The sequence below is a fragment of the Leptidea sinapis genome, chromosome 32 (assembly GCF_905404315.1).
Source record: "Leptidea sinapis chromosome 32, ilLepSina1.1, whole genome shotgun sequence".
In the NCBI taxonomy this organism is placed as follows: Eukaryota; Metazoa; Arthropoda; class Insecta; order Lepidoptera; family Pieridae; genus Leptidea; species Leptidea sinapis.
Window position 1 is genome coordinate 1,128,446 of NC_066296.1, and position 26,558 is coordinate 1,155,003.

The 26,558-nt window shown below is 43.8% G+C and overlaps 2 protein-coding genes across 3 annotated transcripts in view; both read left to right on the forward strand.

Annotated features, from left to right (window-relative positions):
- LOC126974343 (cell division cycle protein 16 homolog) overlaps positions 1 to 26,558 on the forward strand; it is a 34,171-nt gene that overhangs the window by 3,051 nt on the left and 4,562 nt on the right. For both annotated transcript variants that reach the window (XM_050821801.1, XM_050821803.1), the window contains exons 4-10: positions 2,277 to 2,439; positions 4,232 to 4,368; positions 5,151 to 5,418; positions 13,709 to 13,845; positions 15,142 to 15,270; positions 19,997 to 20,185; positions 23,567 to 23,843. In XM_050821801.1, the coding sequence (XP_050677758.1) occupies positions 2,277 to 2,439; positions 4,232 to 4,368; positions 5,151 to 5,418; positions 13,709 to 13,845; positions 15,142 to 15,270; positions 19,997 to 20,185; positions 23,567 to 23,843 (1,300 nt within the window). The remainder of the gene's footprint in view (positions 1 to 2,276; positions 2,440 to 4,231; positions 4,369 to 5,150; positions 5,419 to 13,708; positions 13,846 to 15,141; positions 15,271 to 19,996; positions 20,186 to 23,566; positions 23,844 to 26,558) is intronic.
- Positions 15,713 to 17,324, forward strand: LOC126974350 (uncharacterized). Its single transcript, XM_050821811.1, has 2 exons — positions 15,713 to 16,170; positions 16,350 to 17,324. Exons 1-2 carry the CDS (start codon positions 15,979 to 15,981, stop codon positions 17,175 to 17,177), a joined length of 1,020 nt encoding a protein of 339 aa, XP_050677768.1. The 5' UTR covers positions 15,713 to 15,978; the 3' UTR covers positions 17,178 to 17,324.

Genomic DNA, 26,558 nt, shown 5'->3' on the forward strand with positions numbered 1-26,558 from the left:
CAAGGACTATGCCAATATCAAAGGGGAGCGAAGGGCGTTGTCTGTGAGGGCGAATATGTTTCGACCATATTGCACGAGTTATTCCACGTGCAGTCTGTGGTACAGGTACACGCAAAGATCCTACAGCGCCCTCCGCGTCCAATATACAAATACCTTCAGAGTGGGACTGGGGTGCCTCGCGTCTGTAGTGCATCGGGGAAGTTCGAGACGACGCGAGTAGATTGTTTTACGCAACTTTTCGCAAAAGATGTGGTTCTCTGGTGCGCAGAATGAGGGGCAGCACCAACGCTATCCTGAAGATGACGACCTGTATAGCCCAGTGGTTAGCGATCCTACCTACAAAGCTAGAGGTCCCGGGTTCGAATCCCGGTAGGTGCAAGCATTTATATGATGAATATGGATGTTTGTTTCCAAGTCATGGATGTTTAAATGTATTTATGTATGTTTATATGAATTTATGTATGTTTAAGTAAGTATATTGTATTAAATAATCATTGTCTTGTAACCCATAACACAGGCGATATATGCTTAACTTGGGGCAAGATAATTTGTGTAAAAAGTGTCTCAATATTAAAAAATAAAATAAAGATGATTGGTATGGATGATGTATTAGTCACTGTTGCTCTATCTCTAATGGAATGGAGAAATAGTGACTCAAATAATAGTAATAAGTAGTTAGTTAAGATTATGTTTTAGTACTACCATAGTTATCTTTATATTTTCTAAAAATGAGAAAATATTCAGATTTTTTAAAATATTGATAATGGGCCATTATTATTTTTTACGCCCGTCCTTGTAACATTTGTGAGAACCCCCCCACCTAGTGTCATGTCAGATATTTTGCAATTTTACATTTAGAAATGTCTGAAATTAAAACAGCAGTTTCGAAATTTAATTACATATATTTATTTCTTGCCACTTCTTCTCATCTAGCGAATTAGATAGTTAAATGTAATTTTTTTTAACATTCATAAGTGTCATTTAAGGACCTTAATTCAAACTCAAATATTTTTATTTAAAGTAGGAATTTCACTTATTGAATGCCAGTATCTACAACCCATTCGACAAGATACGCCCCAGACTTGTGAAGAAGAACTGATTTCGTTAAATAAATTTTTATCTTGGTTTTATCCAAACACTTTATTTTATTTATTCGGGTCAACAAACAGTAGCACGCAGTGCTTAGAAAAAAATCAGTAATAATATAATACAGTAATACTATACATGCTACCAACTACGTGAACCACATAATTATTAATTAATACTTAATTACAAAAGTTACATGAATATAAGTGTAGATATAAAAAATATATTCGTTTAGTTTTATTGTTATTATTCTACAGGCTTAGTCTAATATAGTAATATTCTTCTTAAGATAATCCATGACCAGCTTTTTGAAAGAGCCCACACGAGTGGAAAAAATATCAATATTGCCAAAGCACGCATTATATGAGTGTGTCATTCTCCATAGTGGTGAGCGCTCGCCAGAATTTGTACGACATTTTATAGTAGCAAAAAGTTTATGCGTTTGATTATTGCGTACATGACTTCTAACTGGTATTTTGTAACAGAGTTTACGAGTTAAAGGAATACAGTCGTATTTATTATGACACAGATCAAATAAGAGCATAGCTTCAAGTTGTTTGCGCCTTGACTGCAAGTCAAGTATACTATATTTTTCAAGAAGCTGGTCATAAGGAAGGTAGCTTCCCGTACATTTATAGTGGAGCATATACATTTTCATTATTGAGTTATATCATATATGAATGTATTTCAGCTCGTTGACAGACAGACGTACTGGGGGTGATCTTAAAATATATTCAAATAAAATTTGAAAACAAAATTTTATGAACGATGCGGGACTCGAACCCATGACCTCTCGCGTTCCGTGCGAGTGCTGACAACTGAACAAACAAAGCATACAAGATTTTATGTCGATACGTCACCCGAACGGTTAGCTCAGTTGGAAGATTACTCGCACGGAACGCGAGAGGTGGCGGGTTCAAGTTCGTTAGTAAAATTTTGTTATCACATTTTGTTTGTGTATTAATCCTAGAAGTGAGGGTAATCATTTTAAAAAGATAACAAATTGTTTAAAATATATGCTCACTAGCCGTTCCCGCTGCCGGGCAAATTTTAAAAGGAAATAAATTTTATTCATCTTATAATAAATACGTAGCCAAAAAAATAAATAGCCATAAACCATCTAGGATAAATTTCGCATCGAAGGGCGGTATTTTCATGTTGATGGATCAGGTTCATTGTTGGTGTTACAGAGAGCGTTGTCCGGGGTGTTGGTGACTCAGGCACGCGCGCTCACCGCGTTGGAGCGACGAGATGCTGCCGTAGAAGCTCTGAAGACAGCGTTGAGAGCTGATGTGGCTTGCTATGAGGCTTTAGATCTGTTGCTGGAACAACACGCGCTTACACCTGCTCTAGGTTAGTAATATTGCGCCCTTATGTCCATCATTATCATATAAGTGTAGTCAATCAATTCCACCAATAAAGGCGATGGCTGGTCCATGCGTTATACTCGTGAACGGTGAAACTCTGCTTTATATTTTTAAAATTAAAGTTATCATATTTTTTATAAACACTAATAAATTCTCGCAGCTGACATAATACCTTTATATATAATGTATATTTATATACCTACTAGCTGACCCGACAGAGGTTGTTCTGTATACAATAAGGGAAATAATGTTTTTATATAAATTTGTCAATAATATATCATAACATCAAAAATTACTTCGTAAAATATGCACCCTGCTGTCGTAATAAAATTGTTTCACAGCGGAACTGTCAAACCGTGCGTCAATAAATTCTCTCATAGAAATTATGTATGGACACATCAAAGGAAAAACAAATTTGTTGTTTTTATTCAATTTAGCAGCATTTTCCTATTTATTCACCTTTTAAACCTTCCCTGGTCTTCCACAAATAACAAGACTAAAATTAGCCAGATCGGTCCTGCCGTTCTCGAGTTTTAGCGGGACTAACGAACAGCAATTCATTTTTATATATATAGATTATGTATATTTTTTTATCTACACCATGCTTTAAATCCTCTATTAAAGATTTTAGAGTTAGCTTATTGCCACCATTAAATCACCCAATGTCCTAATAACCATTACATCATCCAAACGAGTGTTGTAATGAAATTCAGTACATCATCATATCATCCGTTTTCATAATAACACTCCTTTGGATGATATTATGGTTACTAGAATTGGCGCACACTCGTGTTTTCATCCCCCTAATTACACAACAGTTGCATAAATAACTAATAAATTCATTATAGCTATTTTTTTTAGAGAAGCATATTCGCTGATATTGTTCAGTTCCCAACTAGGCATCGTTTGTATGTATGAGTTCCCCACATGAGTAGCAAAAAAAAACATTGATCATCACACAAACGGTTGAACCGACCGGCACATAAGCGCGGGACTCCTAAGCTTATAAGTCAGCACTACTAATAAATAAGCTTGGGGTCTTACTATAGACTAGCGATGGGAGTTTTAATCAACGGACTAGGTGAATCGACCGTCGATTGACATTCGACGCTTCGACGGTTTATCATTCATTCATAAACTAGTTGAATTCGTAGACGCCTATATATGTAGTCGAGAGTCGAGACGTTCATTTCAACAAGCGCGACGAGACGAAACGATGTTTGTTTGAGGTAACATTCGTATACTTCGTTGCAAGGATCCGGAGATAGGTCAACGGGACGCGAAGGTCAATTGAATTTGAACTTTAAAGTCTCGTGCACTGTATTCATTTTTAAATAAACATTTAGGGTGAGTTAAACGGTTCTTAAAATTCTTCTTAATTTTCTTTTGATTGATGGAAAAGGATAGCAATTACATATATTTACATGTGTGAAAGCGACAGTTGCACAGCTACTCAGCGCAAACGAAGTAAACTGATTTATTATTATTTATTTTTGTTTTATTTCGATTTAGTTAGTTCGTGACGAATTTCGCTCAATAATTATGAGTAACTTCGTCATAGAACTATATCTAGTTTACACTTTACTCGTCGACCCGGTTTATCGTTGACGCATCGCTTAAATATGTAGACTGTTAGTTAATAAGTTCACAAAATCAACTAGTCGACGAATTCAACTGGTTTATCGACTAGTCGACGATCGACAATGAACGGTCTCGTTTAGTTTACGAAAAAATCGTCGACGACCCATCTCTACTATAGACTACTAACTGCTTTTCAGAAAAAGAACTTATACAATCACTCCCAATAAACAACCAGCTGAATGCATCCGAAGCGGCGTTGCTGCGCGCGGCCTATAGAGAGAGAGTGCTGCGATACGCACCGCTACCAACGACACCCCAGGAGGGAGAGCCAGCGGTAACTGTTGATTGTTTTTCTATTCAAATTGTGCTGGCAGAAGAATGTTTGAAACTGAAAACATCGCCTCGTTATCGTGTCCAAAGGCGCACTGCCCACTAGAGTTAGCGCGCGAGTTGAATGCAGTCGGGGTCTGAGGTAAAGAGCTGAGAGGGGAGCATAGCCCCCGCTCTCTGCAAGCTCTCACCTCGCGCGCCTGTAGTGTAGTGCTGTGCCGTCCCTGACAGTTGAAATTTTAATGTTTGGAATTTAAAATGATGAAAAAATTGATAAAAGTGTGTGTGTGCTTATGTATGCAGGCAAGAAGTTATACTTCTTTACTCTCGAAGCAAAATCAATAAAATGATTAATTCCTCTTGCTATTTTACGTTTTTAGAAAGAACAATTTTGTAAAGATCTTGCAAAGATGACTTTGACATTTAATTATTAAATAACGAATAGGGTTGCACGGGCTTGAATCGCCTATCCTAATAATGGACAAAGAAACCAAAACAAATAATAATGAATGTCGCAATAGTCAGAAAATTTTAGGAACCAACTTCACCCTGTTACTTTTGTTTTACAGTGATGCGCGCGTTTCTTAAAATTTCACTCTCATCATTTTTTCTTAACACGCCTAAAGATGTATAACTTCAAAAATATTTTTCGTCATTTTAATCTAGTGTTAAATGGTATTATGGTCATCAATTATAATTAGGTCACATCACTATCGCATTACTGAATTCCATTCAACTCGCGCGTTACCTGTAGTTATGTCGTACTCATGTGGTATTGTCACGTAGGTTCCTGCTGCGGTAGAAGTGTCTCGCTCCCGCAGCGTGACGGGGGCGGAGGCCCGCGGGCGCCAGCTGGCGGCAGCAGGGGACTGGTCCGAGGCCCTAAAGGCCCTGGACGAGGCGGGCCCCTGGGCGTGTCCCGACGTGAGGACGGCCTGCCTCGTGGAGCTGAAGAAGTCGACCGAACTGTTCGCCTTCGCGCACACCTTGGTGGACGCCTACCCGCAGAGCTGGGCGGCGTGGTACGCCGTCGGCTGCTATTATTACCTGATAGGTGAGTTGGTACTTTTTACCAGTGAGAGGCGTTGCACAGGAAGCCGGCTAGATTATGCACTGTAAATAATATTATATTATACACTCTAAATATTAATGACGAGTCTGTCTCAGATGTTCTCTCACTGTTGCCAATTATTTCTCTAATTTTTTTACAAATATACCTACAGAAACCACAAAGTATCTTTCATCATCACCAAATTCAGCTGAACTATTTTTAAAGAACAGCATTAAACCTATTTTGACCACATTTAGTTTTAAATTTGTAACTAAGAATGATATAATAAAAGCTTTCAGAAGTATAAAAATGAAAGATAGCGAAGAGTTGTGGGGGCTGTCTGTTAAGGCTGTTGAGTCTATTATACAAAATATTGCTCCGCTTTTGGCGGCTATTTTTAATTGCTGTGTAAGTGATGGTGTCTTTCCTGATTTAATGCAAATAAGCAAGTTAGTGCCCATATTCAAGACTGACTGCTCGAATAATCCTACTGAATATAAGCCCATATCTATACTGCCAGCGTAAAGTAAAATATTCAAAAAAATCATGTTCGAACAACTGTTGGCACACTTTACTATCAATGGAATATTACATAAAAACCAATTCGAATTTACAAAAAGCCAATCAAAAAGACATATGATATTGATAGCATCTTAATTTACAGAAGAGAGCTGTTCGTGCTATATACGGTCTTGGAATCGAGACTCATTACGAAATCTGTTTAAAGAAATAAATATACTTACAGTGCCATCAGGATATATCTATCAAAATATTATGTATACTAGGAAACATATGCATAAATATGTTAAAAAGTGTGAACAGCTTAACTTTGATACCAGACATAAACATAAAATTGCTATACCCAGTTTTAGAACCGCTAAGGCAAATAAGTCATTTTTGGGAAATTCTGTTCGATTCTATAATAAGCTCCGCACGACCATAACAGAATTGCCTGACAAAACATTCAAGACATATTACATAAAAACTGAAAAAGTAACTATAATATTAAGGAATATATTGAGGATAAAGAAGTTTGGAGTGCGGTACCATTCATATCGCGAGTCTGCGGCCCTGTAGCATCCACTGACGTATTTTTAATTACTTACGTAATTTACTTTTTGACGCTTTTGCGCACTTGTGAACATTTTATGATTATTTACAGATGCTTTTTGTAAGTTCACGTAAGTAAAAAAAAATCATTTTCATTTTTCATTTGGGTACCACAACGGCGCCTATTTCTGCGTAAAACAGTAATCTATAAACTTTATTGTTTCGGTCTGAAAGGCGCCGCTCAGGATTTTGGGTATTTCAAGAATCATGAGTGGTACTGCATTGTAATGGGTAGGGCGTATCAATTACCATCAGCTGAACGTCCTGCTCGTCTCGTCCCTTATTTCATTAAAAAACATACCTCTGGTATGAAATTTATTTATTACATCGAATACAGTATACATTTTAGATCGTAATTTATAGTGGTCTCTTTTATTTGGCTAATTTAAATCAGAATGCAAAAAAGTTTACTTAAAATTAAAAATCCAACACTTGTGATTTAACCATTCTAACAGAAGCACAGGAATACATTTCTGGGCAAGTCTTTTAATTCTAACGGTCATTGACTGGCTCGAGTAACCCGTGACCTTGCACCAGAGTTTATCAATTTCTCACTGTCTCACCTTATCTTCTATTTAATTTTAACATTAATCCAACTAGGGTTATGTAATAGTGATACTATAGAACTATAAACATGCAATAAAGTCTGCTAAGATATTCTAATAGAATTATATAACCTTACCCAGTATCCGGTATTTCAAAGCAAAATATAATTTAGTGGGAAATTATTTCCCAATATCCAGAACAGCGTCAACTTTTGGACATTTCAACTACAAATCTATACATATTAGTTGCTCCTACTTTGCTTGTTTTTTATCTAATAAAATAAAATAAAAAACAAGCAAAGTAACATGAGTGAATAAACTTATAAAATGAAACAACAACGCTAAGAATAATGTTTTTCTATAAACTGAAACTTATTAAGGAAAATAGTGTTATTAAGGTGGAAAAGTGTGAAAAACTTGGTATTTTTTCAATGCAGGAACAAACAATGGGAAATTATTTCCCACTTTGTTAAACCTAAGAAAATACATCAAATATCAATGCTACGAAGGCAAAACCCGAAAAAAGCATTCAGAAAACATGTCTACCTTACAAGAATATTGTCTTTATGCGTTTACTAGATTTTTTTTCTTCAAAAACTATTAAAAATGCCACCAGAACCGGTTTTTCCGCAAAATATTCAAACTGTGTTTTTGACATTGCCATACGGTGACAGTTCGCGGCTTTGTACAAAATGTTGCCATCACATTAGATTTAAAAAATCTGTAGGATTATTTTGTTTCTGAGGTTGGTACTGATTAGAAATACCAATAAAGAAATAAAAGAGAAACGTTACGGTAGCGTCAAATGGGAAATAATTCCCTATATTTGATTAAGGGTTAACTAAATCATATAACACTTTAAAGTTACAATTGTATATAATTTTTGTTTCTGAGGCACCTATTTAATATTGTTATTTTAGTATAACTGAAAAAACAAAATAAATAATTTAGATAGATTGGATATTACTTCATTTCTATTAATTTCATTTAGACACTTAGTTATTCTCTCTCTAGTGGTTCCCTCATGACTGAGTATCGTGATCATCTACAAGTGGTCCACACTTGGAGTGAACTGAGTCCTGTGCTTTCCCGGGACGTAAAAATAATAGGGTAGTCCCAGGCCCAATGGTGTCGTAAGAGGCGACTAAGGGCTTTTTAGAAGTGGGAGTCAGCACAATCGGGCCAGACTCGTCCGGGTTAATTACAACACTCGCACAGAATACCGGTGTAAAGTAGCCTACTGCCGCTATGTTTCGCATAGGTTAGTATCGAGGACCGGAGGCCGAGGGTTAGGACCTGTCTACTCTCTGGCTCCGTGTTGATTTTGAGGACCGTGTCCGTATCTATGCGTGCGTCTACAGGTCCCATAGTGGTAACACAGAAACGGACCACCTCATGGGCTGCGTTCAAGCTGCAATTTACGGAGTGTTTGCACACATCCCCTCCGCTGAAATCGTTGTCTTAGTTGATTTCAACGGGCACAATGCCGAATGGCTTGGGTCATGTACCACAGACTACGCAGGGAGATCTGTGCATAATTTTGCATTGGCGTTTGGTCTGTCCGAAATGAGTGAGTCACCAACGCGGCTCCCGTATGTGGATAGCCACATGCCGTCCTTATTAGATCTTCTGCTGACTACACATCCCGATAGTTACCAGGTCTCTGTCGACGCCCCTCTTGGTACGTCCGACCATTGCCTGGTCAGGAGTGTAGTACCTATCCAACGCCCACGTCGCAGACCACTAGCGACCCGCTGCCTTTAGCACTACAAGTCAGCAGATTGGGATAGGATGCGTTCCTTTTTTGCATCCTACCCTTGGGGCATGGTTTGTTTCCCTTCGGATGATCCTAGTGCTGCGCCGTTGTAGTAGCTGATGTGATACTAGAGGGCATGGATATTATTATACCAAGTTCTCCTGTATCGATCGGTGGCAGATCATAGACCTGGTTCGATGCGTCAGTTAAAGCAGTATCTGACTGCAAAAAACAGGCGTATCGAACTTGGGTAACGGTAAGGCTTAAAAAATCCGAACTGCAAAGATCTAAAGAGGAAATTTAACCGTGCCTCCAGATTTTTTAAGTGGCAAATCGCCCGTGCGAAATCGAAGCACGTCGTAAAATCGGCGAGCAGCTTTCCATCTACCCGAACGGAACACGTAAGTAGTGGTCATTATCGAAAGCTGCTCTTGGTTACTTCAACCAGCCGTCCTTGCCACCTTTGCTCATGAGGAATGACACCCTGGCCCATACGGCAAAACGGAAAGCCGATCTCCTGTGCACTCTTTTTGCCTCTAACTCGACTCTTGACGACAAGGAAAAAACACCGCCGACCATCCCGTGGTGTCAGAGCTCTATGCCTGAAGTACAGTTCAGACAGAAAACTGTTAGGCGAGCTCTGTTTTTGTTGGACGTCAGGAAGTCGATCGGGCTGGATGGCATTTCTCCAATCGTGCTTAGAACGTATGCCCCTGAGTTGACGCCGGTGCTAACGCGTTTATTTCGGCACTCAAATACAAAAGGCGTAGTCCCTGACTCATAGACGTCAGCCCTTGTCCATCCGATTCTAAAAAAGGAGACAGTTCGGATCCGGCAAACTACAGGCCTATAGCCATTTCCTCCCTGCTCTCCAAAATCATGGAGAGCATAATTAACCTCCAGCTCTTGGTATACTAGAGGGTTACCAGTTGATCAATGACCGACAGTACGGCTTTCGCCATGGTCGATAGGCAGGTGATCTTCTGGCATACCTAACACATAGATGGGCGGCGGCTATCGAAAGCAAGGTGGGAAGCCTGGCAGTTAGCCTGGATATAACGAAGGCCTTTGATCGTGTAAAACTTCCATCATTTGGGCTTCCCGAGAGCTTTTGCAAGTGGACCTCCAGCTTCCTCACTGGGCACAGCATACAGGTCGTTATTGACGGTTATTGCTCGAATCACAAGCCCGTGAACGCTGGAATGCCCCAAGGCTGTGTGCTATCTCCGACACTGTTTCTTCTGCATAGGAATGATATGTTGGACACCTTCAACATACATTGCTATGCAGACGACAGCACTGGTGATGCCATATACACGGGCCATGCAGGTCTCTCTCGGGACCAGTCTCGTCGACCAGTGTCTGGAGAAACTTGTGTCTTCTATCGAGTCCTCTCTCGAGAAGGTCGCGGAGTGGGGTAAATTTAACCTTGTCCAATTTAACCCCCAGAAGACTCAAGTCTGTGCGTGTACCACTAAAAAAACCCCATTTGTCGTATCACCGTTCTACGACAACACTTCTCTTAAAGCCTTCAACACTTCGCTTAGTATCGGATTTCTGGGTCTCGAAATCTCGAGCGATTGCTAATTCCGTGGCCATCTGGAGAGCAAAGCCAAATTGGCTTCGAAGAAACTGGGCGTCATAAATAGAGCACAGCAATACTTCAAGCCGGCCCACATTCTAGCGCTGTACAAAGCGCAGGTCCGGTCACATATGGAGTATTGCTGTCATCTCTGGTCTGGCGCACCCCAGTATCAGCTCGATCCATTTGACCGCGTGTAACGCAGAGCAGCTCGAATTGTCGGGGACCCAGTGCTCTGTGAACGGCTGGATCACTTGGCGCTGCGTAGAGCCATCGCTCCATTGTGTGTCCTCTATCGCATTTATCACGGGAAGTGTTCCGAAGAGCTGTTTCATCTGATTCCTGCAGCCAAATTCCACCTTCGCACTACACGCCACAAGTTAGATTTCATGCCCATCTTAATCCCGTACGATCGTTGCTGTTATCAGGTACTACTATGTTAAGAAAAATCTATTATTTTATTATCAACAAACTATGTAAAACACACTCCTTACACGAATATCAGAACCTCATATAAATATCTCTTTTCAACTCTATTTTTTTAACAATAGCAACGCACACTTATCACATTTCTAAAAATAGAATCATAGCATACACTCATTCAAATTACCTACTTTATGATAATTATTTTAGCATTAAGAACTTATTAATGAATTCAGATGATCTCTTATTTAAGATAATTGATAAACAGTAACCTATTTATTTGAAAATTTATATATTTAAAAATACCCTTTACACTAGCCGTCCTTTTCCGTGCTATTTAATCTTTTAAATCCTCATATTGCAGTTAATAAGCACTTTGTGAGTTTAGCTAAATATCTAGCAGCTAAGATTGTATATAATAACACAACAATGGAGTCATTGACAACCTCCACTCCATCCAACTCCCTTGTGCTCCTTGAGATTTGCACTGATGAAGTTGAACGCATAATCTGTGGATTGCGAGACGACTCTGCTTCGGGTTGGGACCGCATTACACCCTTAGTAATCAAAGCGTCCAAAAAAGTCACAATACCTCCGATCACACTTATCTGCAACATTTCCATCTCTACGGGTGTGTTTCCCGAGATAATGAAAAGAGTCAGTCACATTTATAAACAAGGGGATAAAGGGGACGTATCTAATTATAGGCCGATTTCGGTTCTATCAGTCCTGTCGAAAGTCCTGGAAAGAATATTGAACAACGATCTTGAAATTTCTATTTACTATTTGAAAGCTAAAAATCAATTCCGGTTCAGAACCAGTATATCTTCAGAAGTTGCGACCACAAATCTTTATGTAATGCAGTGAGTAAACGTTATGATAAATTAAAATGTTTCGCCATCTTCCTAGATCTCTCCAAAGCCTTTGACACGGTATCAATTCCGACCTTAATCAAAAAGTTAGAGCGGTATGGAATTCGAATTCAAGCTTTGGGAATTTTCCGGAGTTATCTTGTGAATCGGAAACAGAGTGTGAAAATAAACAAGCATATCAGTGACACGGAGTTAATTGACTACGGGGACACCGCAGGGCAGTATTCTGGGACCTACACTCTTTCAGCTGTATGTCAACGATCTGTGCAAACTAAACATACCATACTGCAGTATATATGCATATGCAGATGACACCGCACTCGTTGTGCACGGTAATGACTGGAGTAGTGCCCAACAGCACGCCCAACAAGCGGTTAACATCGTGGCTGACTGGCTTGCAACTAATTTACTTTAATTTAATTTACAACACATTAAATATCCGAAAATCACAAATTTTTCCTTTTTCCTTAACATCTGCTTCCTGGGTTTCACTTGAAAATTCGAATATCATCATACATACTTGTCATTCAATAACACCCACCTGTAACTGCCCCTCTCTCAATATTGTCTCTAGCGTAAAGTACCTCGGCATCTACATAGACTCTTACCTAAAATGGCATACACAAATAGAAGAATTAAAAGTGAGGCTGCGGAAATTAATATACATATTTAAGACGTTACGACACGTGACTGATCCTAATACGGTGAAAACTGTATACCTTGCCTTATGCCAATCACTATTGACATAGGTATCCCTGTTTGGGGTGGAGCCCGCGTAACAATTATGTTAAGTCTGGAAAGAGCTCTAAGAGCTATCCTGAAGATAATGCTTTATAAACCTATCCAATACTCTACCAACCTACTTTACTCAGAATGCTAAGTTTTAACGGTCCGGCAACTATATATTCTTCGGTGTATATTAAAAAAACATGCGACCCTACCCCTCAACGTGACTGTTCTAGGACGACGCCGCACCCAAATATGTCCCGTAATAAAATGTAAAACGGCCTTCGCAAAATGTCAATGTGATGCTCTCTCCTCTAACCTATACAATAAGATTCATATGAAGACTTTTATCTACACACTAAGCAATTTCGAGCTAAAAAAGAACCACCGCCTATCTTAAACAACATCAACATCATATTATTCAGAAACGGAAAGTCTACTGTAAGTTGTAACCTACTCACTAAGCATTAAACACACACACACACACACATTTTATTTCTATTTATTATTAATTATTTCATTGGTCATTGTCATTTGTCGAGGAATCACTGACCCCGAAGATACAGTTTTAACTTGTTTCGGGGTCAGAGGTCCACCCATTTTAATATCACTGCAAAACCGTTTTCCAATTTTATTATTATTACAATTAACGATAAAAAGATGTTAATAATTAGTATTATACAATAAATATTATACATTTAGTAAATTAAGTAACGTGCAGTGATTGTAAGAAAAAGATGAAATAAAGTATTATTATTATGCCCATCTGGATGTGTGGCGGTCATCCACAGTGCGGTTTTCAAGGAGCTTTCTTTCACATACTACAAAGCTGTGGAATGAACTTCCTTGTGCGGTGTTTCCAGGACGATACGACATGGGTACCTTCAAAAAAAGCGCAATCACCTTCCTTAAAGGCCGACAACGCTCCAGTGATTCCTCTGGTGTAGCAAGAGAATGTGGGCGGCGGTGATCACTTAAGACCAGGTGACCCGTACGCTCGTCTTTCCTCCTTTTCCCATAAAAAAAGATCTTTTTGTTTCCATCGGCTTCTGTCTATCGCGGCCCTGACGACGGAGCTAAACCTCGGGGATCTGGGGGCCTACTACTAAAATCGATATTCGATAAATCGTCGCATTAGTCGTGTCGAATCTTACTCTTAGTTACATTGTAATCAATGTCGAAACTTGATGTTTAATAGGTGGCATTTATATTTATTAATTTTACATTAATTTGTTGAAAGCGTATGATTGATCTATTACAGTCCACATTTGTTTAAAAGGTAAGCGGGACTTCGCGCGACGGTATTTAAGCAAGGCGTGCACGCTGGAGGCGAGCGCAGGCTGCGTGTGGCTCACGTACGGACACAGCTTCTCGGCGGACACGGAGCATGACCAGGCGATGGCGGCCTATTTCAAGGCAAGGACTTCCCTATGCTTTAGGGCAATATTACCCCTGAACATCAGTCGCCGCTACCAACAGAATAAATACAGCTCAATAGAGAGTTACTCACCTGGTGTCCAATTTCAATATATAAATATGGATTCAGGGATGCGACGGCTGGTTCATGCTTAATAATCAGGTACATGCTAACGAGCGCTGCTTGGGTTAACTAGTCGACCCTGCGTGTAGTTATTATAATAAAAATAATATATTTATTTGTAAAAAAAAATTGTAAACAATGGTGTTTTTTTATTGTCCAATTAGCACGGCAGTGCCACTTACACTAATTAGAAGAAACACAAAAAAGGAGAAAGTACAAAAAAAAGGAATATTAAAGAGAAATTAATTACTACATGAGTTATACAAATTCAATGCCCTCAGCATACCTTTGTAGTTCAGATACTAGGGAAGTCCACCCATCATTGAAGGGATCCCACTTCTTGCCCAAGAGCTCGTTGAAAGATGACAATGTACGCGGTATAGGTGCTGTGGCTCGGGCAACGGTGCAATGAAGCGGGAACACAAAACGTTTATTTTTTCTTGTGCGAAGGTTATTATTACATTTAGGGACACGTATACGACACAACTGCCCATGAAGATCTGGAGCATCAACGTCTCCTTTTCATCATTTTTAGTTGGTCGCAAGTGAAATTTGGTGTGGATACATGAAAGGATAATATTATATATTGCGACGTTTGTACAGCTATCTTAGGAAGGATTTCTGCACTTTTTCTAATAAAAGTCCGTACTTTTTGTCGTAAGGATCCCAGACATAGGTTCTTGTTACCAGTTTGGTTCGGCCTAGGGTATAATATAGTACTCGTATTACAAATGGACTATGAAACTCGAGAGTTTCGCGGTATGAATCCTAATCTTCGAAATGTGTGAGGTGCTACTGTGTTAATATGGCACGGCAGGACACGCCACAAATTAGTATATCATCCCCACCATCTGGCTGTGTGGCGGTCCTCCACAGTGCGCTTTTCAAAAAACTTTCTTCCACGTACTACAAAGCTGTGCAATGAGCTTCCTTATGCTGTGTTTCCGGGACTATACGACATGGGTACCTTCAATGCGCGTACACCTTACTTAAAGGCCAGCAACGTGTGATTCCTCTGGTGTTGCAAGAGATTGTGGGTGGCGGTGATCAATTAACACCAGGTGGCCCGGCCCGTACGCTCGTTTTTCCTCCTTTTCCATAAAATAATATATGGTCTGTGAAGGTTAATTGGGTGTCAAAAATGACGGCCAGATCTGTAACATATGTTACAGGCGAGTCAGTTAATGTCGGGCAGCTACCTGCCGCCACTGTACGTGGCCGTGGAGTGCTCCATCCTCAACAATGTTAACATGTGCAAGAGGTTCCTCACCAGGGCGGCCATACTACACTGCAGCTCGAAGGTACTGTATTAGTTATTTATGCAACTGTTGTGTAATAAGGGGTATTAAACATGAATGTAGGTTTATAATAGTATCACATGAGTGTTTTAATACCCAATTATCAACAGTTGCATACACGACTTTATCTACACCCATAATATGAATCCTCTATTAAGGATTCTGAAACAGTTAGCATTAAAAAAGCCAGTCCTAGTAACCGTAATATCATCCAAAGTAGTGTTATTATGAAAACGGATGATGTAATTTTGTACTGAATTTCAATACAATGGTTATTAGGCCGTCGCAGCTCAGTGACTCCGACCTCTAAGATGGAGGTCCCAGGTTCGAATCACAGTACATTTGTATGATGAGCATTTGACAAAATGTCTCGTTTCCTAAAATTTTGAACTCTCGTAAAATTTGTGCATTTCCCACTGGTTCCCTTTTATATCAATGTAATAGGCATGATGACAAATTTTGAGAAACTGTTCTATAATATTTGGAAATATATATGAATTATAATAAACATAATATTTCTGCGGAAAATTTAGGTTTAGTACTTAAAAAATAATTTTTGATTCATAAATTTAAAATTTGCACCAAAACGCGTCAAAGTGTCATGGCGTCGCTTGCTTACGTCACTTTAGAGTACAAGGAACATTCGGTATATGTAAACATTATCTAATTCATATTTAATTTGGACATTTTACTAGTTTTTACATTAAAAACATGACTTCGAAAGCATATCGGTGGTGTTCCGTCCCTCTGTGTACTAATACGTCCATAAAAACTCCTGAGAAGTTATTTATTTTCGTTCCTTTCGATAAGAAATTAAGAAAGAAGTGGCTTGAACTTGCAAGACGTGATTTGGAAGGAATATTACCCACTACACAGCTTTATTTTTGTGAAGATCACTTTGACGTAAGTATTTCCTTTTTTATTTTGTAGAATTTTGTTGCTAAATTCATTATAAGCTAATTTTATGGGAAGAAGTAAACATTGATATACAAACTTTTTGGAGGTTATGATTCTCTTACTCACTGTTACTTTCAAATCCTCAATGAATAAGTTATTAAAAAGGTATTTTATTTCATTTTCAGTTACCAAATTATATGGCAAACTACATGGAGTATGTGATGGGGTCAGTGTCGCAGATTCGCATGAAACCTGGGTGCGTTCCCTCAAAATTTGAATGCCAACCTGACAGAAGAAAACGAACTTCCGACTCAAACGAAAGGAAATATAGTGCGAAAAAGCAAAGAAGAGAAGTCGTTGCAGAAGCTGAGCAAGAATTACAAAATAAAACAACTACAACTTGTTCTGTTGCAACAGAACAGCTAGAACTTGAAGACCCAACCCCCGGAACATCAGCCATGCAGGAAAGTACTACAAAAGATGCACCTAAGATGGTAAATAAATCCATTCAAGTGTATATAACAAATAAGTTCAGAAGTAAAGCTGTTCAAACAGAAATAAAATCAGTAGATCAGATGACTTCACCATCGAAACCCTTTTGTCGTTCTGCTTTTACTTCACCATTTAAAATCACAAGTACCAAGCCATCCATATCCACCATACAAAAATGTTCCAAGAAAATAGGATTTCAGGCAGATTCTGACAGTGATATTTCACACACACCATCTGTAGCACATAGTGAATCACCATCAGTGACATCTTTAAAAATTAAATGGTCTTCAGACTGCAGTGAATTAATTGAAGACGATAAGAAACAAGAGGCATCAAGAATCTTGGCATATACATTGCAGAAAATAAAAAAGAACCCACGGTCTTACATTGGAGTTCCTAACAGTTGTTACTACCTTATAGATTTAATTGAAAAAAAGTTAAATATTCCCACACACCATATAATAATGTGCTTCAAAAGCAGTGAACCAGGCTCTCTCCTGGTCAGAATACAAAAAAGCTAATACAATAAAGTATCTTGTGTCTTGTACTCCTAATGGACTAATCAATTACATTTCTCCAGGATATGGAGGAAGAATTACTGACACATTGTCGGTCGAATCTTGTGATTTTATAAAGTGTTTGCAACCAGGTATGTGTGTGATGGCTGACAGAGGTTTCAAACATGTACAACAATATTTAAGAAAACAGGGAGTGAACTTAGTACGACCTCCAAGTGTTGCAACTGGTACAAAGCTATCAAAACATGAGGCAAGGGAAACAAAACAAATTGCAAGCTTAAGGATTCATGTGGAGAGAGTGATTAGACGCCTACGTGAATTCTGTATGTTAAAGCCGCATGCATGTGTAAATGTTAATTTAGTCAAATTGCTAGATGATGTTATAACCATTGCCTGTGGATTGATTAACTTACAAGATTCTTTGATCAAATAAATATACATGTTTGTTTGATCAAAGAATCTTGTAAGATCAAATCAATCAGCTTGATCAAGAATATATGCCAGTTCAGTTTCAGAATAATGTTAGATTCAGTTTCTGAAATCCTGTTTGACTGTACAATTTTGAGTGCAAGTTATTGTATTATGCAGATAATTAAACAAAGAATCAGTATTATTTCGAAGTTCATTGTTACTTTGCTTAAACTCGTTTGTTTAATATGAGCTAGTCTAACATAAAACATTGATATAAGTGAATGTAAATGAATATTTATATAGTGTTGTAAATTAGTATATAATGTGTGAAGATCATCAGAGGTTTATCCTACAAATAAAAACATTTTTACATAAACTGGTTTTTATTTATAACATTACACTTTTATATAACACTGGATATACATTATCCTTCCACAAAGGGACTTTTACCTTAAGAAAATCTGATACATATTTTTCATCATACATAATTTCCATTATATCTACTTTCTTATTGGCACTGTAGTTGCAGTCAGCTACACAGAAGTAGCCTTTTTTATGTCCTGTTAGTAACATTTGAAGTTGCACATAAAACTTTTGGGTTGGCTTCCCATTCTTTACATATGCTTTAACTGTTTTTTGACTCATAGGACACTTAATTTCTATTATACTATTTTCACAGATCCCATCAGGTGAACCCGCTAGCATGGGATAATTTTTAGATAAGAATAACCCACATTTTCTAATTTTCTTTTCCAGGTTGGCACTTACAGTTTTCCTCGCTTCATCCTCCAAAATTCTACCACGTTTCATAGCTGTTGTGTCTGGAATTTTTCCACCCATTATTACTGCCATCAGAGTGCCGTCACTGGTTTTACACCTACTGAATTCATATGCTCTTGAAGCGGTCACTCTGCCATACCTTAATTCATACCAAAGCTTACTTTTATGTTGCTCCCTTGTTTCTTCTTCTACATTGTTGATGTCAGCATCAGAAAATATCACACTATCCAAAAATTTATTACAACAGTTTTCTTTATATTTCAACACTAAATTGTCCATTGATAGACTTAAAAGTCTATCAAAAACATAGTCCTTTTGGTATTTCATTAATTCACAGTCGGTTAACCTTCTTCTCTTCCCTTCTTCTACAAACTTTTCCAATACTTCGGTATCAGATGGTAAGCTAGGGCTACCCTTAGATAATTCCGTAGCAGTTTTGTATTTAAGGGTACTCCCAACTCTAGAAAGTTTGGATTTCCTCCAATAGCATTCTATGGATGTGCAAGATGGATCTTCACTTCTGCGATGAACCCACATTAAGAATGCCATGGCATGTTTGCAGCCTCCTTGAGAAGCCACACAATCATGACATTCTACTGACTTAACTGTTTCTTCTTGTTCGTCGACTACCAAAGACACTCCATACAACTTGGCATGCACTTTATGTTCTGGGCAGATTTTAGCTTTTATTGTGCACAAATTTCCTTCACGTTTGACCTGAACATAGCTTACAGCATCATCACCATAAGATGCCCTAGCAGACCTGAAATAATTAAAGCAATGGTAAATATTTAATTGCAAAAAGAAATATTTAACATAAACATAACCTCAAATTGTAATATTGAATGTTATACTGAAATAGGTACAATAGCTATGCTTTCAACGAATTATTTTTATGGTTTAAATAATTAATTAACTGTTTAATACACAATACTTACATGGAAGTTTTAACATTTCTAAATTCTGCTGAACAGAAGTCTTTGTTTGATGCCAGAAACGTTCCTAGCATTATCAAGTCGATTCTTGGTAAATTTGCGCTGGAAGCCTTTGTAAATCCTTGTTCCATGACTCAATTTAGCGCAATCAATTTACACAAAAGAAATTTGAATTACTAACAAAACAATAACGGCGTATTCAATTAAAAAAGCGAGCGAGTGTGTATTATCTTAAGTAATTCAAATGTAAACAAAGAGAAAGAACTCTAACGTGACGTCATGCGCTCTGATTGGCGTTCAACATTTCATGGCGGATTGCCGTATTTAGCGATTTTATTTTATCGATTATTATATTCATCTTGCTTTTAATTATGAAAAGAATCAGAGTTTTAGAATTAGGAATTTTGTAATAATATACACACAAATTATTTCAATGAAATTTACTTGTTGTCATCATGCCTATTATTTCACTTAGCCTTATTAAAGGAACACGTTGGAGTTACATCCGCTTGCGTTGGTTTGATCCGAACAATTGAATTTTTGTTCACATGGGTTTTACACTAATTGTCTTTCCCCAAATTAGGCATAGCCTGTACTATGAGTACAAGACAATAATATATTTGATTCAATAACCCGGGATCTCTAGATTAGTAGGGTCACTAACAATTCGGCTTTTTGGTCGTTTATATGTTCCAGCAATGGATGGAGACTGGGATGAACGAGACAGAGCTGGAGAATAAGAGCTCTTGGGAACAACTGGCTCGGCTGGTGAGTTCTGCGGACATCGCGCACGAAGCCGGCGTGGCCGCCTTCCACGCCGGGGACTACGTGGACGCACGTGTGCTGTGGCTGAAGGCACTTGACCTGGCCGGGCCCGTAGACAAGGTGATTGTGGCATCATAGTCATTGATGCAACTGTTGTGTAATACGGGGTATTAAAATACGAATGTGGGTTTATAATAGTATCACATTGTTTTAATACCTAATTATCAACAGTTGCATACAAGACTTTATCCACAACCATATTATGAATCTTCTATAAAAGATTCTGTACCTGTTAGCTTATTGCTAACATTAAAAAATCCCGTCCTAGTAATCGTAATATGATCTAATGGAGTGTTATTATCAAAACGGATGAAGTAATGTTGTACTGAATTTCATTACACCACTCGTTTGGATGATGTAATGGTTACTACGACATTGGGTGTTTTAATGTTGGCAATAAGTTGGTTTTAGAATGTTTAATAGAGGATTTAAAGCATGGGTGTAGATAAAATATATAACATAACTAGCAGTGAATACCTGCTTCGCTGGGACATTTTTAATTATATACTTATTTGATAATTTTAATTATCTATCACAACTTACTTCACAATTTTTCCATATAAAAGATATATTTTCTTTCTATTTATTAATTTATTGTTCTTAATTGTTTTTACATTAATATCTTAAGACGTAGTAGACATTAATATCTTAAATCATCTCACTTTAACTAATATAGTATATAGATCTAGATTAATTTAGAAATTTCTAGAACATTCTTGTTTGTTCAGAATAAATTTTAGGAAATGTCTAGAATCTAGATCACTCTAGAATTTTAGAAATGACATGTTTTAAACCCGCGTATCTTCTACACCCTTATAGGTATCGACTTGCAACCAACATAGCATTACCCTTCCCATTATCCTTCCCGGTTATCAAGATCTACATCCCATTTGCGCCAAACCACTACGACTCCGACACCAATGGAGGGGCTTTGATACCCAATGAGCTCCCCTCCCCCATAGCCCCCGTGTCGGTAAAGCTACCTCCACCACGTTTGACGGGTAACCGCCGAGGAACCTTTCGAAACCATCTACTTCAGGTCAATAGTGAAGTACTGTCTCGCCTTACTGAGTACACCAAGCTTTTTTGAGGCCAGTTTGGCCTTCTCTTCCAAGTGACCACGGAACTGAACGTCGCTCGGTATATCGACACCAAGTATACCAATACAGGCTGTGCCAGTTAGAGGAGTGGTCTCGAATCGAGGGGATACGACAAAGGGAGACTTTTTAGTGGTGAACGCACAAACTTGTGTCTTCTTGGGGTTGATTTGGACTAAATTTTGTCGGCCCCATACCGAGACTTTGCAACTATGCTTTGCATTTTCTCGATTTCAGACACATGTTTGTTCCGGTTCTCGTCGACGCTTTCCCGTGATATGTTGGCACGGCCGGTGTAGGAAGCATACCCTGTGCTGTCGTCCGCATAGCAATGAATATTGCTGATTTGCAGCATGTCATTGATATGCAGAAGAAACAGCGTACGGGATAGCACGCAGCCTTGCGGGACACCAGCGTTTATGGGTTTTAAGTCGGAGCATGCACCGTTGATAACAACCTTGATGCTCCGATCAGCCAAAAAGCTAGTGGGTCACTATTTGCACAACTTCTCGGGAAGCCCATAGGATGGCAGTTTCGCTATAAGCGCTTTATGCCACACCCGATCGAAGGCCTTCGCTATGTCCAAACTCACCGCCAACGCCTCTCCCTTCGACTCAACCGCTTGCGCCCATTTATGGGTTAGGTATGCAAGAAGATCACCAGCTGAGCGACCCTGACGGAAACCGTACTGGCAGTCGCTGATCAGCTGGTGCCCCTCTAGATATCCCAAGAGCTGGCGGTTGATGATCGACTCCATTACTTTGGAGAAAATAGGGGTAATGGCAATGGGGCGATAGTTGGACGGATCTGAGCGTACACCTTTCTACCAATTTCGGGACTACGCCTGAAGAGTAGGAGAGCCGGAAAAGACGGATAGGGACCGGCGCCAGTTCCGGAGCACATGTCCGCAGCACTATCGGGGGAATGACATCGGGCCCGCTCGATTTGTGAATGTCCAAGGTGAGAAGCGCCTTAAGCACGGCGCCATGCCGGATTTTTACCTCCGGCATGTATGACTCGCACCGCGGAATATGCAGTGGTGGTGCACCTTGGTCATCCAGAGTCGAGTTGGACGCGAAGAGGGAGCCCAGAAGATCAGCTTTCTCTTTCGCGTCATGGGCCAGCGAGTCATCATCCCTGTGCAGTGGCGGAATGGCTGGCTGGCAGAAGTTTCCTTGGACAGCCTTGGCGAGTGACCAGAACGCAGGAGTTCCCGAGGGAAGGTGTGCAAGTTTCTCGGCAATTCTGCCAATGTGCTTCGACAGCAATAACTCTTTTGAAGGACCTGGAGGCATAATTGAAGTGTTTTTTAAGTTTCCTGGAATTCACATCCATAGATACCACCGCATTGACCCAAGCCTGATAGCACTCCTGCTTTCGGCGAGAGGCCATTTTGCAGGAGTGGTCAAACCATGGTTGGGACCTGCCACCGATAGGCACAGAGAAGGATGGAATGAAGAGTTCCATACCTTGCAGTACCACATCAGCAACAGCGTCAGCAGCGGCATCTGGATCTCCCAGCGAAAAACAGATCTGCCTCCACGGGTAGAATGCAAAAAAGCACCGCATCTCGTCCCACTCTGCTGACCTATAGTGCCACACGCGGCGACAGCCTAAGAAGCGGGGCCGTGTTAGGCGCGTGATCGGCACGGTGCTCCGGATCGGGCAGTGGTCCAAATTATACCCCAGGTATGAAAGGTAAGATGGATCGGCCAGGGAGGATATCTGTGTCACGGTTAAAAAGAGCAGGGCCAGCTTCGCCGTCTCCAGGTGAAAGTGGACGGCATTTAAATTTGAGCGAAGCCCCCTGATGTTGCAAAAGTCCACAGCAAGTGTGGAGGAGGGTGGTTTGAGCCTCCTGCTCTGTTACCCCGAGTCAGCGCAGATTTGCCCCCTCCAGAATACGCGGGGCAGCCTGGGCAACCACTATTAGGTACAGGCCCTAATTGTGGACGCCCAGGGACGGATTCTCTAGGGCTGCATAGCCTGGTACCATCCTGGAGTAATCTATTTTTAGTCCGTGCTGCCATTTGTATTAATTGGGAGGGGGGGTGTAGGCCTCCGGACACCCCACTCACGGGACGAAACACAGCGGCATTGCCGCTATTTCACGCCGGTTTCGAGTGGGGGAGTGGTATTTCTCCGGGCGTTCCGGTCCAACTCCTAAAGTGCACGAAGGAGCGCCGGACCCGTCGCGACACACAAACACTTTGCGGGTGCGACGGACAATTTTAGCTGCAAAGTGAAATTTAGGGCCACACAGCTCAATTAATTTGTATCATTAAGAAATAAATATATACACCATCGGCAAGCGAGCGGCTAACGAGAGGACCCCGTGTCACAGATGAAGCCGTGCTGGGCGAGCACGCTGGACGCGCTGGGGCACGCGTGCCGCAGGCTGAAGTGCTACCACGAGGCCGAGTACTGGCACGAGCGGGCGCTGGCGTTGCGGCCCGCGCGGGCCGAGTCGCTGGCGGGGCTGGCGCTGGCGTTGGCGCTGCAGGGACACGTGGCGCGCGCGGGGGACGTGCTGCACGCGGCGCTGGCCCGGGAGCCCGCGCACGGAGTGGCCGCCGGGCTGCTGGAGCGGGTGCTGGACACACACGACGCCGAGCTGACAGGTAAACGGGGGGGCGGAGACGTGCTGCACGCGGCGCTGGCCCGGGAGCCCGCGCACGGAGTGGCCGCTGGGCTGCTGGAGCGGGTGCTGGACACACACGACGCCGAGCTGACAGGTAAACGGGGGGGCGGAGACGTGCTGCACGCGGCGCTGGCCCGAGAGACGTGCTGCACGTGGCGCTGGCCCGGGAGACGTGCTGCACGCGGCGCTGGCCCGGGAGACGTGCTGCACGCGGCGCTGGCCCGGGAGACGTGCTGCACGCGGCGCTGGCCCGGGAGCCCGCGCACGGAGTGACCGCCGGGCTGCTGGACACACACGACGCCGAGCTGACAGGTACACGGGGGGGCGGGAGACGTGCTGCACGCGGAGCTGGCCCGGGAGCCCGCGCACGGAGTGGCCGCCGGGCTGCTGGACACACACGACGCCGAGCTGACAGGTACACGGGGGGGGGCGGGAGACGTGCTGCACGCGGAGCTGGCCCGGGAGCCCGCGCACGGAGTGGCCGCCGGGCTGCTGGAGCGGGTGCTGGACACACACGACGCCGAGCTGACAGGTAAACGGGGGGGCGGAGACGTGCTGCACGCGGCGCTGGCCCGGGAGCCCGCGCACGGAGTGGCCGCCGGGCTGCTGGAGCGGGTGCTGGACACACACGACGCCGAGCTGACAGGTAAACGGGGGGGCGGACTCGTGCTGCACGCGGCGCTGGCCCGGGAGACGTGCTGCACGCGGCGCTGGCCCGGGAGACGTGCTGCACGCGGCGCTGGCCCGGGAGACGTGCTGCACGCGGCGCTGGCCCGGGAGCCCGCGCACGGAGTGACCGCCGGGCTGCTGGACACACACGACGCCGAGCTGACAGGTACACGGGGGGGCGGGAGACGTGCTGCACGCGGAGCTGGCCCGGGAGCCCGCGCACGGAGTGGCCGCCGGGCTGCTGGACACACACGACGCCGAGCTGACAGGTACACGGGGGGGGGGGCGGGAGACGTGCTGCACGCGGAGCTGGCCCGGGAGCCCGCGCACGGAGTGGCCGCCGGGCTGCTGGAGCGGGTGCTGGACACACACGACGCCGAGCTGACAGGTAAACGGGGGGGCGGAGACGTGCTGCACGCGGCGCTGGCCCGGGAGCCCGCGCACGGAGTGGCCGCCGGGCTGCTGGAGCGGGTGCTGGACACACACGACGCCGAGCTGACAGGTAAACGGGGGGGCGGAGACGTGCTGCACGCGGCGCTGGCCCGAGAGACGTGCTGCACGTGGCGCTGGCCCGGGAGACGTGCTGCACGCGGCGCTGGCCCGGGAGTCGTGCTGCACGCGGCGCTGGCCCGGGAGACGTGCTGCACGCGGCGCTGGCCCGGGAGCCCGCGCACGGAGTGACCGCCGGGCTGCTGGACACACACGACGCCGAGCTGACAGGTACACGGGGGGGGGGGGGGGAGACGTGCTGCACGCGGAGCTGGCCCGGGAGCCCGCGCCCGGAGTGGCCGCCGGGCTGCGGGACACACCCGACGCCGAGCTGACAGGTACACGGGGGGGCCGGAGACGTGCTGCACGCGGCGCTGGCCCGGGAGCCCGCGCACGGAGTGGCCGCCGGGCTGCTGGACACACACGACGCCGAGCTGACAGGTACACGGGGGGGCCGGAGACGTGCTGCACGCGGCGCTGGCCCGGGAGCCCGCGCACGGAGTGGCCGCCGGGCTGCTGGACACACACGACGCCGAGCTGACAGGTAAACGGGGGGGCGGAGACGTGCTGCACGCGGCGCTGGCCCGAGAGACGTGCTGCACGTGGCGCTGGCCCGGGAGACGTGCTGCACGCGGCGCTGGCCCGGGAGACGTGCTGCACGCGGCGCTGGCCCGGGAGACGTGCTGCACGCGGCGCTGGCCCGGGAGCCCGCGCACGGAGTGACCGCCGGGCTGCTGGACACACACGACGCCGAGCTGACAGGTACACGGGGGGGGGGGGGGGGGAGACGTGCTGCACGCGGAGCTGGCCCGGGAGCCCGCGCACGGAGTGGCCGCCGGGCTGCTGGACACACACGACGCCGAGCTGACAGGTACACGGGGGGGCCGGAGACGTGCTGCACGCGGCGCTGGCCCGGGAGCCCGCGCACGGAGTGGCCGCCGGGCTGCTGGACACACACGACGCCGAGCTGACAGGTACACGGGGGGGCCGGAGACGTGCTGCACGCGGCGCTGGCCCGGGAGCCCGCGCACGGAGTGGCCGCCGGGCTGCTGGACACACACGACGCCGAGCTGACAGGTACACGGGGGGGCGGGAGACGTGCTGCACGCGGAGCTGGCCCGGGAGCCCGCGCACGGAGTGGCCGCCGGGCTGCTGGACACACACGACGCCGAGCTGACAGGTACACGGGGGGGGGGGGGGGGGAGACGTGCTGCACGCGGAGCTGGCCCGGGAGCCCGCGCACGGAGTGGCCGCCGGGCTGCTGGACACACACGACGCCGAGCTGACAGGTACACGGGGGGGCCGGAGACGTGCTGCACGCGGCGCTGGCCCGGGAGCCCGCGCACGGAGTGGCCGCCGGGCCGCTGGACACACACGACGCCGAGCTGACAGGTACACGGGGGGGGGGGGGGGGGGAGACGTGCTGCACGCGGAGCTGGCCCGGGAGCCCGCGCACGGAGTGGCCGCCGGGCTGCTGGACACACACGACGCCGAGCTGACAGGTAAACGGGGGGGCGGAGACGTGCTGCACGCGGCG